General features: G+C 41.2%; 3 protein-coding genes across 5 annotated transcripts in view; 1 reads left to right on the top strand and 2 right to left on the bottom strand.

Moving 5' to 3' along the window:
- The window catches only part of LOC139764642 (cyclin-dependent kinase inhibitor 3-like), a 1,341,657-nt gene that overhangs the window by 1,181,072 nt on the left and 147,323 nt on the right, over positions 1–13,262 (top strand). The gene's annotated exons all lie outside the window — the stretch shown is intronic.
- Positions 1,994–7,964, bottom strand: LOC139764640 (hemocyanin subunit). The gene is made up of 3 exons (XM_071691492.1): positions 7,793–7,964; positions 2,718–4,244; positions 1,994–2,535 (listed from the first exon to the last, which is right to left on the bottom strand). Exons 1-3 carry the CDS (start codon positions 7,959–7,961, stop codon positions 2,108–2,110), a joined length of 2,124 nt encoding a protein of 707 aa, XP_071547593.1. The 5' UTR covers positions 7,962–7,964; the 3' UTR covers positions 1,994–2,107.
- Positions 12,326–13,262, bottom strand: part of LOC139764639 (hemocyanin subunit-like) — a 4,019-nt gene continuing 3,082 nt past the window's right edge. Inside the window, exons 2-3 of the mRNA XM_071691491.1 lie at positions 13,050–13,262; positions 12,326–12,867 (exon numbers count right to left, since the gene is read on the bottom strand). The exon at positions 13,050–13,262 is cut by the window's right edge and continues 1,314 nt beyond it. Coding sequence (XP_071547592.1) covers positions 12,440–12,867; positions 13,050–13,262 — 641 coding nt within the window. The 3' untranslated portion in view covers positions 12,326–12,439. The remainder of the gene's footprint in view (positions 12,868–13,049) is intronic.

The raw sequence follows: 13,262 nt of genomic DNA, 5'->3' as shown, positions 1-13,262 counted from the left end.
CTAAGGCTTTTGACAGGGTGTGGCATGGGGTTCTCATGTGTTAACTCCCCTCTTTTAGCTCTCCACCCTCACTTTGCTCCTTCATATCTAGCTTCCTCTCCGGCTGATCTATCTCTGTGGTTGTTGATGGATCAACCTACCCTCTTTTCTCCATGACCAGCGATGTCTCTCAAGGTTATGTTGTGTCCCCTACACTTTCTCTCCTTTTTTCAACGATTTCTCCTCAACAAATAATCCAGCAATTCTGCTCCCTCTTCTGACACTCGATCTTCATATCGTCTTGACACAGGTTTCTCTGTAAACTCAGACCTGGACAGGATATCTCATTAGGGTACTCGAAATCATGAAAGGTTTGATGCCTCCAAGACCCAGTTTCTGCCCTTCTCTCCAAAGAAACCTCTCACAACTCTCGTCTCTGCTTGACTCAGTGAACATTCTTGGTATTACTGTAACACCCACTCTTTCATGGAAACCCCACATTACAGGAATACCGCAGTCTACCTCTAAGAACCTTGGGTCCTTTTTAGATGTCGAAACTTCTTTTCTTCAGAAAAGTTGATCCGTTTATTCAAGGGATTGATTCGTCCTTGTAAGGAGAGCTACTATCATAACTGGGGTGGTTTAGCTTTGCGTCATCACTTGAGAGAGTTGAGTCGAAAGCTGTCCGACTAATAAACTGTCCCAGCCTACCATCCAAACGTGACCCACTTGCCCTTCTCCACAATGTTGGTTCACTTTCCCTAGTGTACAAGTAGTACTTTGGTTTTTACTTTCCAGAGCTGGCTGCTTGTGTGCCCCCGCTAGTAGCTATACCAGGCAATTCTGTTCAAACTACTGCGTCACATGAATACTGTGTGGATTCGGAAACTCAGGTGTAGGCCGTTTTGATAACTGCTCCTTTCTCCACTCATGGAAGCTTGTCTTTTCTTTTTCTGTTTCATATTTTTCTCTATATTACAGTTAAGTCCCGGCTTTCATATGGATTTTTGTTTGTAACTTGGGCCTTCAACATTAAAAATGTAATGTATACAAAGGGAAGAATTGATGTTCTTCCTCTAAAGTTGTGATCTCTTATTGACGTTTTAATTATGGTTTGTATCCATCTTTTTTTACACAGTCTTCTCAACCTTCTGTCCCGTCATAGGTACAGATGTTACAGTCATCGTCTCTTTCCCAAGAATTGTTTCCGTTACCCATTATATTTTGATCAGCTTTCTGTGTTTTGGTACAATATATTCTTTTGATGATGCTAAAATGTGTTATTTTGTTCATTTGATTATATATGAAACAGTAGTATATACTTTAACTCTTTGTACAATTTATGGCAGACTAAGAAACATAAAGGATATAAGAGTATTTGATAGGAGTTACTTGTAGTCAAAATAGAGAACGTATTGGAACGTTTTGTTGTGCTTTTCTAGCTCTCCCTGGATTTAGGTATGGATAAGATGTTGTCCATCGCTTGCCTGGTAAATGTATAAGGTTATCTGTATATATCTTAGTCATCTTGAATAATTATGTTGTAAATTAAGGTCCAGTACATTGCTTACGACTTACCATAGGGGGAGAGCATTGTATTAGAAATGATTTATATGTATATTTGTAAAAAGCACATGAATATTTTGATGATCCATTTATATTTTTGTGATTTTATGTACTTGCGTTTGGTATTTAAACCAGTGAATGATTATGTTATTATTTTAAACTGCCGTCAGCTGTTAGATATTAGCCAGAAGGTAGGGAAGAATCTTTGTCTAACTCAGATTGCTCTGTTAACAGAAGCCATTAATTCCATTTTTTCTATCTAATGGGTCGATGGGCTGGTTTTACACCCACAAGTAAAGGTTGAGTGAGATCGTAACAAACAAGATGAGGAATGTCTCTTTCTGTCTTTCTGTTTTTCAGAGTTTCAAGAACGTAATCAAAATATTGAAAATATCAAAGGTTGTCCCAATGCTCTTCCATGGGTAGCAAGTTATTGAATCCAAACAAATCAGTCTCAAAACGTTTATTGTGATGTCTTGGTAAGCAGCAGATGACAACACATGGTAAAATCTGAAGAATTTAGAGTAGAGCTTTTTTTTTCTCGTTTATTTAAATAGATGCATTAGTGGACTTCCTCGTGACTGTAGAGCTTGACAGTCATTTGCTTGAAGTTTGGAAGGGCCTCAAAAATACGTTCGTCGTCCACACGACGATCTAACGGGTAGCCGTGGGGTTGCTTGTCAGGATAGTGTCTGTCGTGACCATAGTGGATGAATTTGGTGTTTTCGTGGAGGTTGTCCAAGGCTGCGTCGACTCGGCCGTCCGTCACAGCCACCACCAGGTTGAACTCCATGCCTTGTTCCTGACCCTTGGGCAGCAAGAACCTGTTGGGCAACCCCATCGCACTCTCATACTCCTCGAGGTGAAGGGCGCAGTCTGAGGAGAGTGCTGCATCGGCCCTCTCCATCAGTGTGTGGAGACTCGGCACATCAGGAACAGTCACTGAGGACTCAGTGGAGTGACGGGTGATCTGCTGATGACCTTTTTTCACTGTTGGGACGAGAAGACTCACATTATAATCATGATCAGTTTCTCGTTCACACATTCTAAGTAAGACTAACTTATCTGTCCTTAAGAAATGTATCAGAATTTACAGTTAAAGTTACACTATCCTTCAATTTCTTATGATTTGTACCATTATTTTAAGTAAAAAGCTTAGTCAGTTACTTTACCTTTCACCCAGAATCGATCCAGCTCTAAGGCACGCCATCGACCTTCGTTGAATGAGTATACTATGCCGTTGTTGTCGCGAAGGGGCCAGGCGAAGATGCGAACTGTTGCCAGGACTTCGGTGTCTAAGGTGTTGGTGACGTCGATGAGGAAGGAGAAATTTTTGTGATTCAGTCGTTGTATATATGTTTCAATCTCCACATCGGCAATATCAACGGTGTCGTCGACAGCATTGAGAAGGCTGTATTCAAAATTCTCAAAGAAGGTTTCCAATTTTCCCTGAATACCAATACTGTCAATGGAGAGACCAGTAAACTCCAACTGGTCCTTGGTGTAGGGAGTAAGGCTGTCCTTATGTTTCCTGAAGATGTTATCCATATATTTGTGTAACCTGAAGAAGCTGGGGTCACGTGTGGAGGTCTCGAAGTGTTCCAAGACGCCGGGAGGCAGGTCGAACTTGCCTGTGGGGTCTCCTTGTCGGCTGAGCATGATGTGAGCTGTGTTGTGGAGGGAGCCGTAGAAGCCGGTGTTGGCGCTGTATCCAGACGACTCGATGATGTCACCAAGGAATTCAATACCGTGAGAGTTCATGATGTCGATATGTGAACCGTCCTTGGCGTCAATATAACCATGAGCGATGGCCTCACGGATACGGTCATCTGTTATGAGCATGTCTCGGACACGAGCAACTCCTTCCACATCGGCAAAGTCGACGTGATCGGGACGGGAAGGGAAGTAACCACCATACTTGTAAGCTGTATGGGGAGCAAAGCCATCTTCGATGGGTTTCTTCCAGCTGAGTTCCTCTACTGGTTCCAGGTAGTTGGAGAGACGTTCGGCGTCGTAGCGGACGGTCAGCTGATGATGGACCCAAAAGAAGCTCTCGCCTTTGCGATCCAGGTGGCGGTCTTCACTCGAGTCTTCCCACCAGAATGGGAATTCCATATGCCACAGAACGTGGTGGGTGTTCATGCCAACGTCCTCACCGAAGTAAGCCACATGCTGCTCGGGGTTCTTCCTACTACCTGTGAAGTGGGATTCAAATCTGGAAGGAGTGCTAGTCATCTGGGCTTTATAGGCTTCGTGGATAACCTCACTGTTTGTGAACATGTGAGGAGTGACTTCGTAGAGCGGTGGTAGCACCACTCCCTCTCCCAGCTCTGAATGAATCAAAGACACGTACAGAGCATAGAGAAATTCTCCTTCATTCATATTGGTGCGGAAGTAGGCAGCATTGCTGGCAAAGGCTTGCCAATTCTTGCAGTTAATTAGCACTTTATGCATCATCAGTGCTTCCTCCCGTTGTCGTGTGTTGAAGAGAGAGAACCAGTGCTTCTTTTGCAAAAGCCTTCCATCTTTGAACTCTGTCATCAACGTATTAACACTGTCTCCATTGTCGTGATAGGATGTTAGGTCACCTTGTGGGTTAAATGTTTGGCCGAGTTCCTTCAGGGTGTCATCACGAATGTCTCCATACAACTTGTACACCAGGTAGTTGACGTCATGCTGCTTCTGTGCCAGAGCTTGATCTGGCAAGGAAAGAAATAAAAGCAGTGTAAAAAGATTTGGACTTCGAAAGATCACTGAAAATGAAAATGGTTTGATGGAAATACTAACTTCCTGTGTACTAGGAAAACTTTTAGTAATGTTTTAGTCAGCAGGAGATAGGTTTCATAGGTACACATTTCCTTAGGTTGTAGAAAACAACTTATTATACATTCTACATTACGGAAATCGCCAAGAAAGCAGTTACCAGGTACCTGAGAAATTTAAGAAAGGAATAATATGAAACAGAGCATCAGATTACCATCATGTGTACTAGCAATCGTAAATCATAAAAATGGATTGGTCACTGGTATTGCAAATCACTTTCTTTTTTTTTACATTTATTTCTTATTACTTTGAAAACAATAGTCAAGGGACCTTGAGCCAGATAACCTCAAAGATTGGAGACTCAAGGTCCTTGAGGCTTGTAAATGGTGTGTACAGTGAATGTTGGATTAACTTCAGGCACCACTTTTGAACCGGAACCGTGAGTGACGAATATACTTCCGGCGAGTAAGACCGTCATTAAACAGTTGAGTCTTAAAGAGAATTAACATATTAGGAAAGATATTAGACAGATGGTGTTCAGCAGAAGATAGGTTACTATAGTGACCCAACTGTCGGTGTAATGACTAGAGAAAGACAGGTGTATGAGAGGGAAAGTTTCGTGGGAGGGGCCGATGCTACTATTGTCTGAGCCTTCCCTCTCATTGGTAGTAGAGTCAGAAGGTAACGTTTCCTTAGCACCTCATGCCGGGGATTATGGGCTTACATAAGTTTGATGGACTGTATCATGATAACATTTCAATGAAATCCCTTTTCCCAAAGAAGACACAAAATATTATCCTGAGACACTACCCAGAAATCAGCCACAAACCAACCTCACCCCTAAATAGAAAAGTCATGAAAGACCCACTGAAAATGCATCCAGAGACACCTGCCTACCCACCCCATCCTCCACTGCCAGTGATACAAGCAGTGTAATGAAATCCTGAAAGAACACCCTTGCCACAGACCATGACAACATATCGGACTTTCACATAAAACACTATGACCCACATGCAATCAAATCACTTACAGATATCTGCAGCTCCCCTACCCTTCACAACATAACTCCGAACATCTCGAGACCGGACAAAATAATACCAGTCCCAAAACCCTCCAATCCACCCAGCTCCCCATCCAAACTCTATGTGAAAATGATCCACAAGAGAATAAGACAGAACATCCCACAGTCACCCACACATCATGGCATCCATCCTCAATCACTGTACCACACTGCACACTAAGCTGACACAACTTACTCTAAATGGATTCACCTCTGCTCAACTTCCACCTCCTCCCGCACAGTACTAGTGACAACAGCAGTTGTCTGACTCTCTTCAGTCTCTTCCCACACGACCTCCCTTTACCTCAGGCAAACCTCATTTCGAATGTCTTATCGTAAGCAGAGCTCACCGTCACATCACAACAGCCCGTCACCACAGTAGCAGCATGATACATGTAGTACTACATTTCCTAATTGGAACAATGGCTCACCCAGAAGAGAATGTCTGCATCTCCACACAAGTCTCAAGTCGCTGTTCTAACTCCAGAAAAATATGAATCCAGCTGACACCCTTCAGTTACCCTGAATGGACAGTCTCTCCAGCTGAACTAAATATGCCACTCAGTCCCCACACCAGTAACATCATCACAGGAGGAATACACAAACAAATTGCCCTCAGCACGCTAACTGGGATAAGATAAAGAACGCCTCAACCTCCTGTACAAACAATTCAATCTTTCCACTTCAAACGTTGTTTTACCTGTCTGTTTTTCCAGCCTCTCAGTAGCAAATAAAACAAACCTATATATATATATATATATATATATATATACATACATATTCCTATGAGCCCACGGGGAAAATGAAACACGATAGGTTCCCAAGTGCGCTTTCGTGTAATAATGACATCAGGTTAGACACAAGAGAGAGATATAACCGTCAGTTGATATACAACGAAGAGACGTAGCTAGGACGCCATTTGGTAAACATGCAATTGTACAAGAAAGAGAACGAGTGTCTCATAACATCATTTTACAAATTTAATCAACAATAAAGCTATCAAATTTCTATAGACCTTCACGAATATTAAGATTATGTTTCTTTGTGCATTTAATGATAGAAGATTCAATGATATTTTTCTTGGTAGAGTTAGAGTTGATAACTTAGATGGCATTACTCCAGTCAATACAATGATCATAGTTTTTAACGTGATTAAACAAGGAATTAGATTTTTGTCCCGTTCTTATACTATATTTATGTTGCTTAAGTCTAACAGAAAGATCCTTACCAATCTACCCAACATAAAACTTATCACAATTTCTACATGGCACTTTATAGATGCACCCAGGGGAATTTTCTGGTGAATTCATGATTAAGATATTCTTTGTAGTATTATTGTTTTCTGAGGGCAACATTTCCATTAAGGGATTTAAGCAACATGGGAAGTAAAGTAAAATTATTATTAAAAGGAAGAACTAAAAGATTCTTGGTGTCAATGGGAGGTTTGGGCTCAACTCTATAAAATTATTTCTTTGCTAACTTAAGGGATTTATCAATGAAAAATCTAGGGTACTTTAACTTAGATCCAATAGAGTAGATCTCAAATTCATCATCAATATACTCTGGATTGCTAATACGTAATGCCCTAAGGAACATAGATTGAAATGATGATAATTTAACTTTGTCACGTTGAGATGAGTAATAATGGATATATGAGCATACATTGGTAGGTATATGTATATGCTAAACTTAAACTTATTTCCTTGCTTATGGATCATGCAATCTAAAACTGGTAACATAACATTATTTTCATTTTCTACAGTAAATTTGATGGAAGGTTCTAAATTGTTAAGCAAGGGGAGCATTTAATAGAAAATTCTCCTGGATGCATCTATAAAGTGCCATGCCGAAATTGTGATAAGTATTATGTTGGGCAGACTGGTATGGATCTGTCTCTTAGACAAGCAACATAAGTATAGTATAAGAACGGGACAAGAATCAAATGCCTTGTTTAATCACGTTAAACACTATGATCATTATATTGACGAGAAATGCCATATCAGTTATTAACTCTCTTACCACGACAAATATCACTGAATATTGTATTATTAGATACACAAAGAATTATAATCTTAATATTAGTGATGGTCTCTACAAATTAGAGAACTTTATTGTTGATAAGATTTGTAAAATGATAACTTTATGAAAGCTCTATTTCTGTCTTGGACAATCGCATGTTTACCAAATGGCGTCCTAGCTACGTCTCTTCGTTATATATCAACTGACTGTTATATTTCTCTCCTCTGTCTCTTATTACACGAAAGTGCACTTGGGAACTTATTGTGTTTCATTTTCCCCGCGGACTCTTAGGAATATACTTGATCACGCGCAAAATTGTGATCCCTTCCAGAAATATATATGTGTGTGTGTGTGTGTGTGCGTGTGTGTGCATCAAAGTACAATAAACACAAAGACATTGCTCACCCTTAGAGTCCCCAGGTTGACAGTCGGCTGAAACAGCTGCAACAGCAGCAGCAGCTAGAAGGGCATAGTAGAGAAAGACCTTCATGATTCTGGCTCGGGCAGAGTCAGGCTCGCCTGGAGCTGTATATATATACCCCGTCACTTGGAGTGACCCTGAGACTTTGAACATCTCGGCTGATACTGTGGCAGTTATCCTGTCAGGTTTATCATGTTGTGGTCCACAGCCGAGTAGGTGAGTGTATACTTGATGACACTTGACGTACATTGTGTGTGTACCAGGTTGGCTGTCTACCAGACTGACTGTTTAACAGACTCTCTGTGTATCACGTTGTCTGTGTACTGAACTGCCTATGCACAAGGATGTTTGTCTCCCAGGCTGGCTGTGTACTAGGCTGGCTGTGTACCAGACTGACTGTGTGTATGGCTACGTGTGTACAACAAGCTGGGTGTATAGTACCAGGTTGAGTGTTTACGAGATTGGGTGTATACCAGGCTAATTGTTTAATTGCCTATTTATGTACCAGGCAGGGTATGTACTGGGCTGAGTGTTTGCCAGGCTGGGTGTGTACTCGACTGTATTTGCACCAGGCTGAGTGTCAAATAGACCATGTATGTGTTGTACCCTGTGTATACAGTATGTGGAGGAAGCTCTACACTCGTCTAACCTCATCTCCTAAGCTTTTATTAGTCTCACACATCTTTTTATACTTGTGTATAACATCTACACACAGTTTCATCTTCCACCTTCTCTCTGGTCATCCACTGCTCCGGCGCCATATTCTTGAGAACTTACCTAATGAATTTCTTGTTTGGTATCCTCTTGAATTTTTTGTTGGTTTCTTCTCGTGCTGTGTGGCTGTTCTCTGCATCCCCCTACCAAGTGTTCGCTTCGTGGTCTCTGGCTGTTCTCTGCATCCCCCTACCAAGTGCTCGCCGCTCACATTGTGAGAAAGGTTGACAAACTTCACGTGTATGTTCTCAAGTTTTTACTTTACTCTCCTTTCCCTTGACAGCTAGAATTGTGGCCTCTCTTGCTGTAGCTCAGCTCTCGCCCCTTGTGTCATTTTTTCTTCACCTTAAGTGATGACCAATTTTGAGAAGCAATATATAATTTTTTTCCACTTTTGCGTATAGGTTAGTTGTAAATATCTGGTTGGCGCAAGCATGGGAACAATGGGATGCGTGATGAGGATAATAACAGTGTGGTGGTGGGCCAGTAACAAGATGAGGGAGTCAAGCGGAGCCAGGGACGTGCGCGGCAGCACCAACTGTGTCTGCGGACGTGAGCCGAGCAGTGGCCACGCGCCTGCCTCACTTGTGACAGATAACAATTACTGCAGAAGCTTTCCTCGTTGTTTTATATATACTTTCCTCATTGTGGTGTTGACCATGTAGAATTAGGACAGTACTTCCTTCACTGTCGTCCGCTGTGGTCTCCCGTATCCACTAGGGAGATGCGGACTTTCTTATGTGACTAGATCGTTGGTATTTACCATGCAAATTCCGTCTTCAGAATTAGTATGAAATGTCTTTTTTCTTTGTTATTTGGTCATATATAACTCCCTGGGAAGAATATATAGTGATTTTTCAACAACCAGGCTTTGAGAAAATTCCACGACCGTCACAACAAATAGAAGCTATATTAATCTAATCTTTTATTTTTTATGAGAAGATGAGGGTATCACAATTCTTCCCTTGGTTTCCGTTAGTGCCTCGTGAAATACGTTCATACGTTGATGCATCATAAAAGACTTGGGGAAAGGTTGCTGAATATCTCAGGAGAATGAACAATGTATATAACACTTGAGGATATTAATGTGTGAAGTGAATCGCGAATGGTTTTTGTCCTCATCTATTTTTTGTTTCCTCGATGTCTTAGTCACAAAAGATGTCTGGACCTCCAGCCCTGTACGGAAACCAAGTTTAGGCGAATTGATTGTCCTTGCATTACAAATGACCCATAAACTATTGAGCACTACGGTTCTATCCTTGAGAACACTGGAGCGACCCTTGAGCTTGACGGTACGATCCTTAAGCACGAGAGGAATGATACTAAGGAAGTGTACTGAAAGAGTATGCCTCTGACCTTGTACCTGTGCTTGCTCGTCTGTTCTGCTTCTGTTTAAAAGGCTAAACTTTTCATTATCCTTGAAAGCATTCATTGATACATCCCAAACCCAAGAAAGGGCACCATTCTGACTCCTCTAACTATCGTCCTATAGCTTTGACATCTCACATTGCCAAAACCTTTCAGTACCTCCTCAACTCCCATATCTGTTAACACCTCGAAAATCACAGTCTTGTTACTGATCACTAGTAAGGTGAAGTCCACTGGTGGTATTCTTTCCTATGTCTTGCCATCATTCCGAAAGATTTGGATAGTCATGTGTATTGCCGTTGACATATCTAAGGCTTTTGACAGGGTTAGGCCTTGGGTTCTCATGTGTTAGCTCCCCTCTTTTAGCTCTCCACTCTCACTTTGCTCCTTCATATTTAGCTTCCTCTCCGGCCGATCTATCTCTGTGGTTGTTGATGGATCAACCTACCGTCTTTTCTCCATGAACAGCGATGTCCCTCAAGGTTCTGTTGTGTCCCCTACACTTTTTCTCCTTTTTTCAACAATATCCTCCTCGACAAATCTTCCACTGCATTCATACATCCACATCCAGCAATTCTGCTCCCTCTTGTCACTCGATCTTCATATCGTCTTGACTCAGGTTTCTCAATAAACTCAGATCTTGACAGGATATCTCATTGGGGTACTCGAAATCATATTAGGTTTGATGCCTCCAAGACCCAGTTTCTGCCCTTCTCTCCAAAGAAATCTCTTACAACTCTCGTCTCTGCTTGACTCAGTGAACATACTTAGTATTACTGTAACATCCACTCTTTCATGGAAACCTAACATTTCAGGAATACCTCGGTCTACCTCGAAGAACCTGGGGGGTTATTTTTAGATGTCGAAACTTTTTTTCTTCTGAACAGTAGCTCCGTTTATTCAAGGGATTGATTCGTCCTTGTAAGGAGAACTACTCTCACATCTTGGGTGGTTTAGCTCTACATCATCACTTGAGAGAGTTGAGTCGAAAGTGGTCCGACTAATAAACTGTCCCAGCCTACCATCCAAACGTGACCCACTTGCCCTTCTCCACAATGTTGGTTCACTTTCCCTAGTGTACAAGTAGTACTTTGGTTTTTACTTTCCAGAGCTGGCTGCTTGTGTGCCGCCACTAGTAGCTATACCAGGCAATTCTGTGCAAACTACTGCGTCACATGAATACTGTGTGGATTCGGCAACTCAGGTGTAGGCCGTTTTGATAACTGCTCCTTTCTCCACTCATGGAAGCTTTGGAACTTTTTACCTTCTTATGTCTCCCATGGCCGGTGTCGTGGCACAAAAGACATGTTTTCCACTTCCCCAAATTTCGTCAATACTTTCCCTTTTCTTTTTCTGTTTCATATTTTTCTCTATATTACAGTTAAGTCCCGGCTTTCCTATGGATTTTTGTTTGTAACTTGAGCCTTCAACATTAAAAATGTAATGTATACAAAGGGAAGAATTGATATTCTTCCTCTAAAGTTGTGATCTCTTATTGACGTTTTAATTATGGTTTGTATCCATCTTTTTTTACACAGTCTTCTCAACCTTCTGTCCCATCATAGGTACAGATGTTACAGTCATCTTCTCTTTCCCAAGAATTGTTTCCGTTACCCATTATATTTTGATCAGCTTTCTGTGTTTTGGTACAATATATTCTTTTGATGATGCTAAAATGTGTTATTTTGTTCACTTGATTATATATGAAACAATAGTATATACTTTAACTCTTTGTACAATTTATGGCAGACTAAGAAACATAAAGGATATAAGAGTATTTGATAGGAGTTACTTGTAGTCAAAATAGAGAACGTATTGGAACGTTTTGTTGTGCTTTTCTAGCTCTACCTGGATTTAGGTATGGATAAGATGCTGTCCATCGCTCTCCTGGTAAATGTATAAAGTTATCTGTATATATCTTGGTCATCCTGAATAATTATGTTGTAAATTAAGGTCCAGTTCATTGCTTACGACTGACCAAATGACATAAATAGGGGAGAGAGCATTGTATTTGAAATAATATATGTTATATGTGTATTTGTAAAGAGCACATGTATATTTTGATGATTCATTTATATTTTTGTTATTTCGTGAACTTGCGTTTGGTATTTAAACCAGTGAATGATTATGTTATTATTTTAAACTTTCGTCAGCTCTTAGATATTAGCCAGAATGTAGGGAAGAATCTTGATGTCTAACTCAGATTACTCTGTTAACAGAAGCCATTAATTCAATTTTTTTTTTATCTAATGGGTCGATGGGCTGGTTTTACACCCACAAATAAAGGTTGAGTGAGATTGTAACAAAGAAGATGAGGAATGTCTCTTTCTGTCTTTCTGTTTTCCAGAGTTTCAAGAATGTAATCAAAAGATTGAAAATATCAAAGGTTGTCCCAATGCTCTTCCATGGGTAGCAAGTTATTGAATCCAAACAAATCAGTCTCAAAAGGTTTATTGTCATGTCTTGGTAAACAGCAGATGACAACACATGGTAAAATCTGAAGAATTTAGAGTAAAGCTTTTTTTTTCTCGTTTATTTAAATAGATGCATTAGTGGACTTCCTCGTGACTGTAGAGCTTGACAGTCATTTGCTTGAAGTTTGGAAGGGCCTCAAAAATACGTTCGTCGTCCACACGACGATCTAACGGGTAGCCGTGGGGTTGCTTGTCAGGATAGTGTCTGTCGTGACCATAGTGGATGAATTTGGTGTTTTCGTGGAGGTTGTCCAAGGCTGCGTCGACTCGGCCGTCCGTCACAGCCACCACCAGGTTGAACTCCATGCCTTGTTCCTGACCCTTGGGCAGCAAGAACCTGTTGGGCAACCCCATCGCACTCTCATACTCCTCGAGGTGAAGGGCGCAGTCTGAGGAGAGCGTTGCATCGGCCCTCTCCATCAGTGTGTGGAGACTCGGCACATCAGGAACAGTCACTGAGGACTCAGTGGAGTGACGGGTGATCTGCTGATGACCTTTTTTCACTGTTGGGACGAGAAGACTCACATTATAATCATGATCAGTTTCTCGTTCACACATTCTAAATAAGACTAACTTATCTGTCCTTAAGAAATGTATCAGAATTTACAGTTAAAGTTACCCTATGCTTCAATTTCTTATGATTTGTACCATTATTTTAAGTAAGAAGCTTAGTCAGTTACTTTACCTTTTACCCAGAATCGATCCAGCTCTAAGGCACGCCATCGACCTTCGTTGAATGAGTATACTATGCCGTTGTTGTCGCGAAGGGGCCAGGCGAAGATTCGAACTGTAGCCAGGACTTCGGTGTCTAAGGTGTTGGTGACGTCGATGAGGAAGGAGAAATTTTTGTGATTCAGTCGTTGTATATATGTTTCAATCTCCACATCGGCAATATCAA

Source organism: Panulirus ornatus, chromosome 50, assembly GCF_036320965.1.
Source record: "Panulirus ornatus isolate Po-2019 chromosome 50, ASM3632096v1, whole genome shotgun sequence".
Taxonomy (NCBI): domain Eukaryota; kingdom Metazoa; phylum Arthropoda; class Malacostraca; order Decapoda; family Palinuridae; genus Panulirus; species Panulirus ornatus.
The sequence above is the reverse complement of the archived record's forward strand: the minus strand, read 5'-3'. Positions and strand labels throughout refer to the sequence as shown.

Coding starts and splice junctions, on each gene's coding strand:
- LOC139764640 (XM_071691492.1), bottom strand. CDS start 7,961: ATGTTCAAAGTCTCAGGGTCACTCCAAGTGACGGGGTATATATATACA. Junction 4,245..7,792: donor TCAACCTGGGGACTCTAAGG/GTGAGCAATGTC, acceptor TTTCCTTGCCAG/ATCAAGCTCTGGCACAGAAG. Junction 2,536..2,717: donor GGATCGATTCTGGGTGAAAG/GTAAAGTAACTG, acceptor TCGTCCCAACAG/TGAAAAAAGGTCATCAGCAG.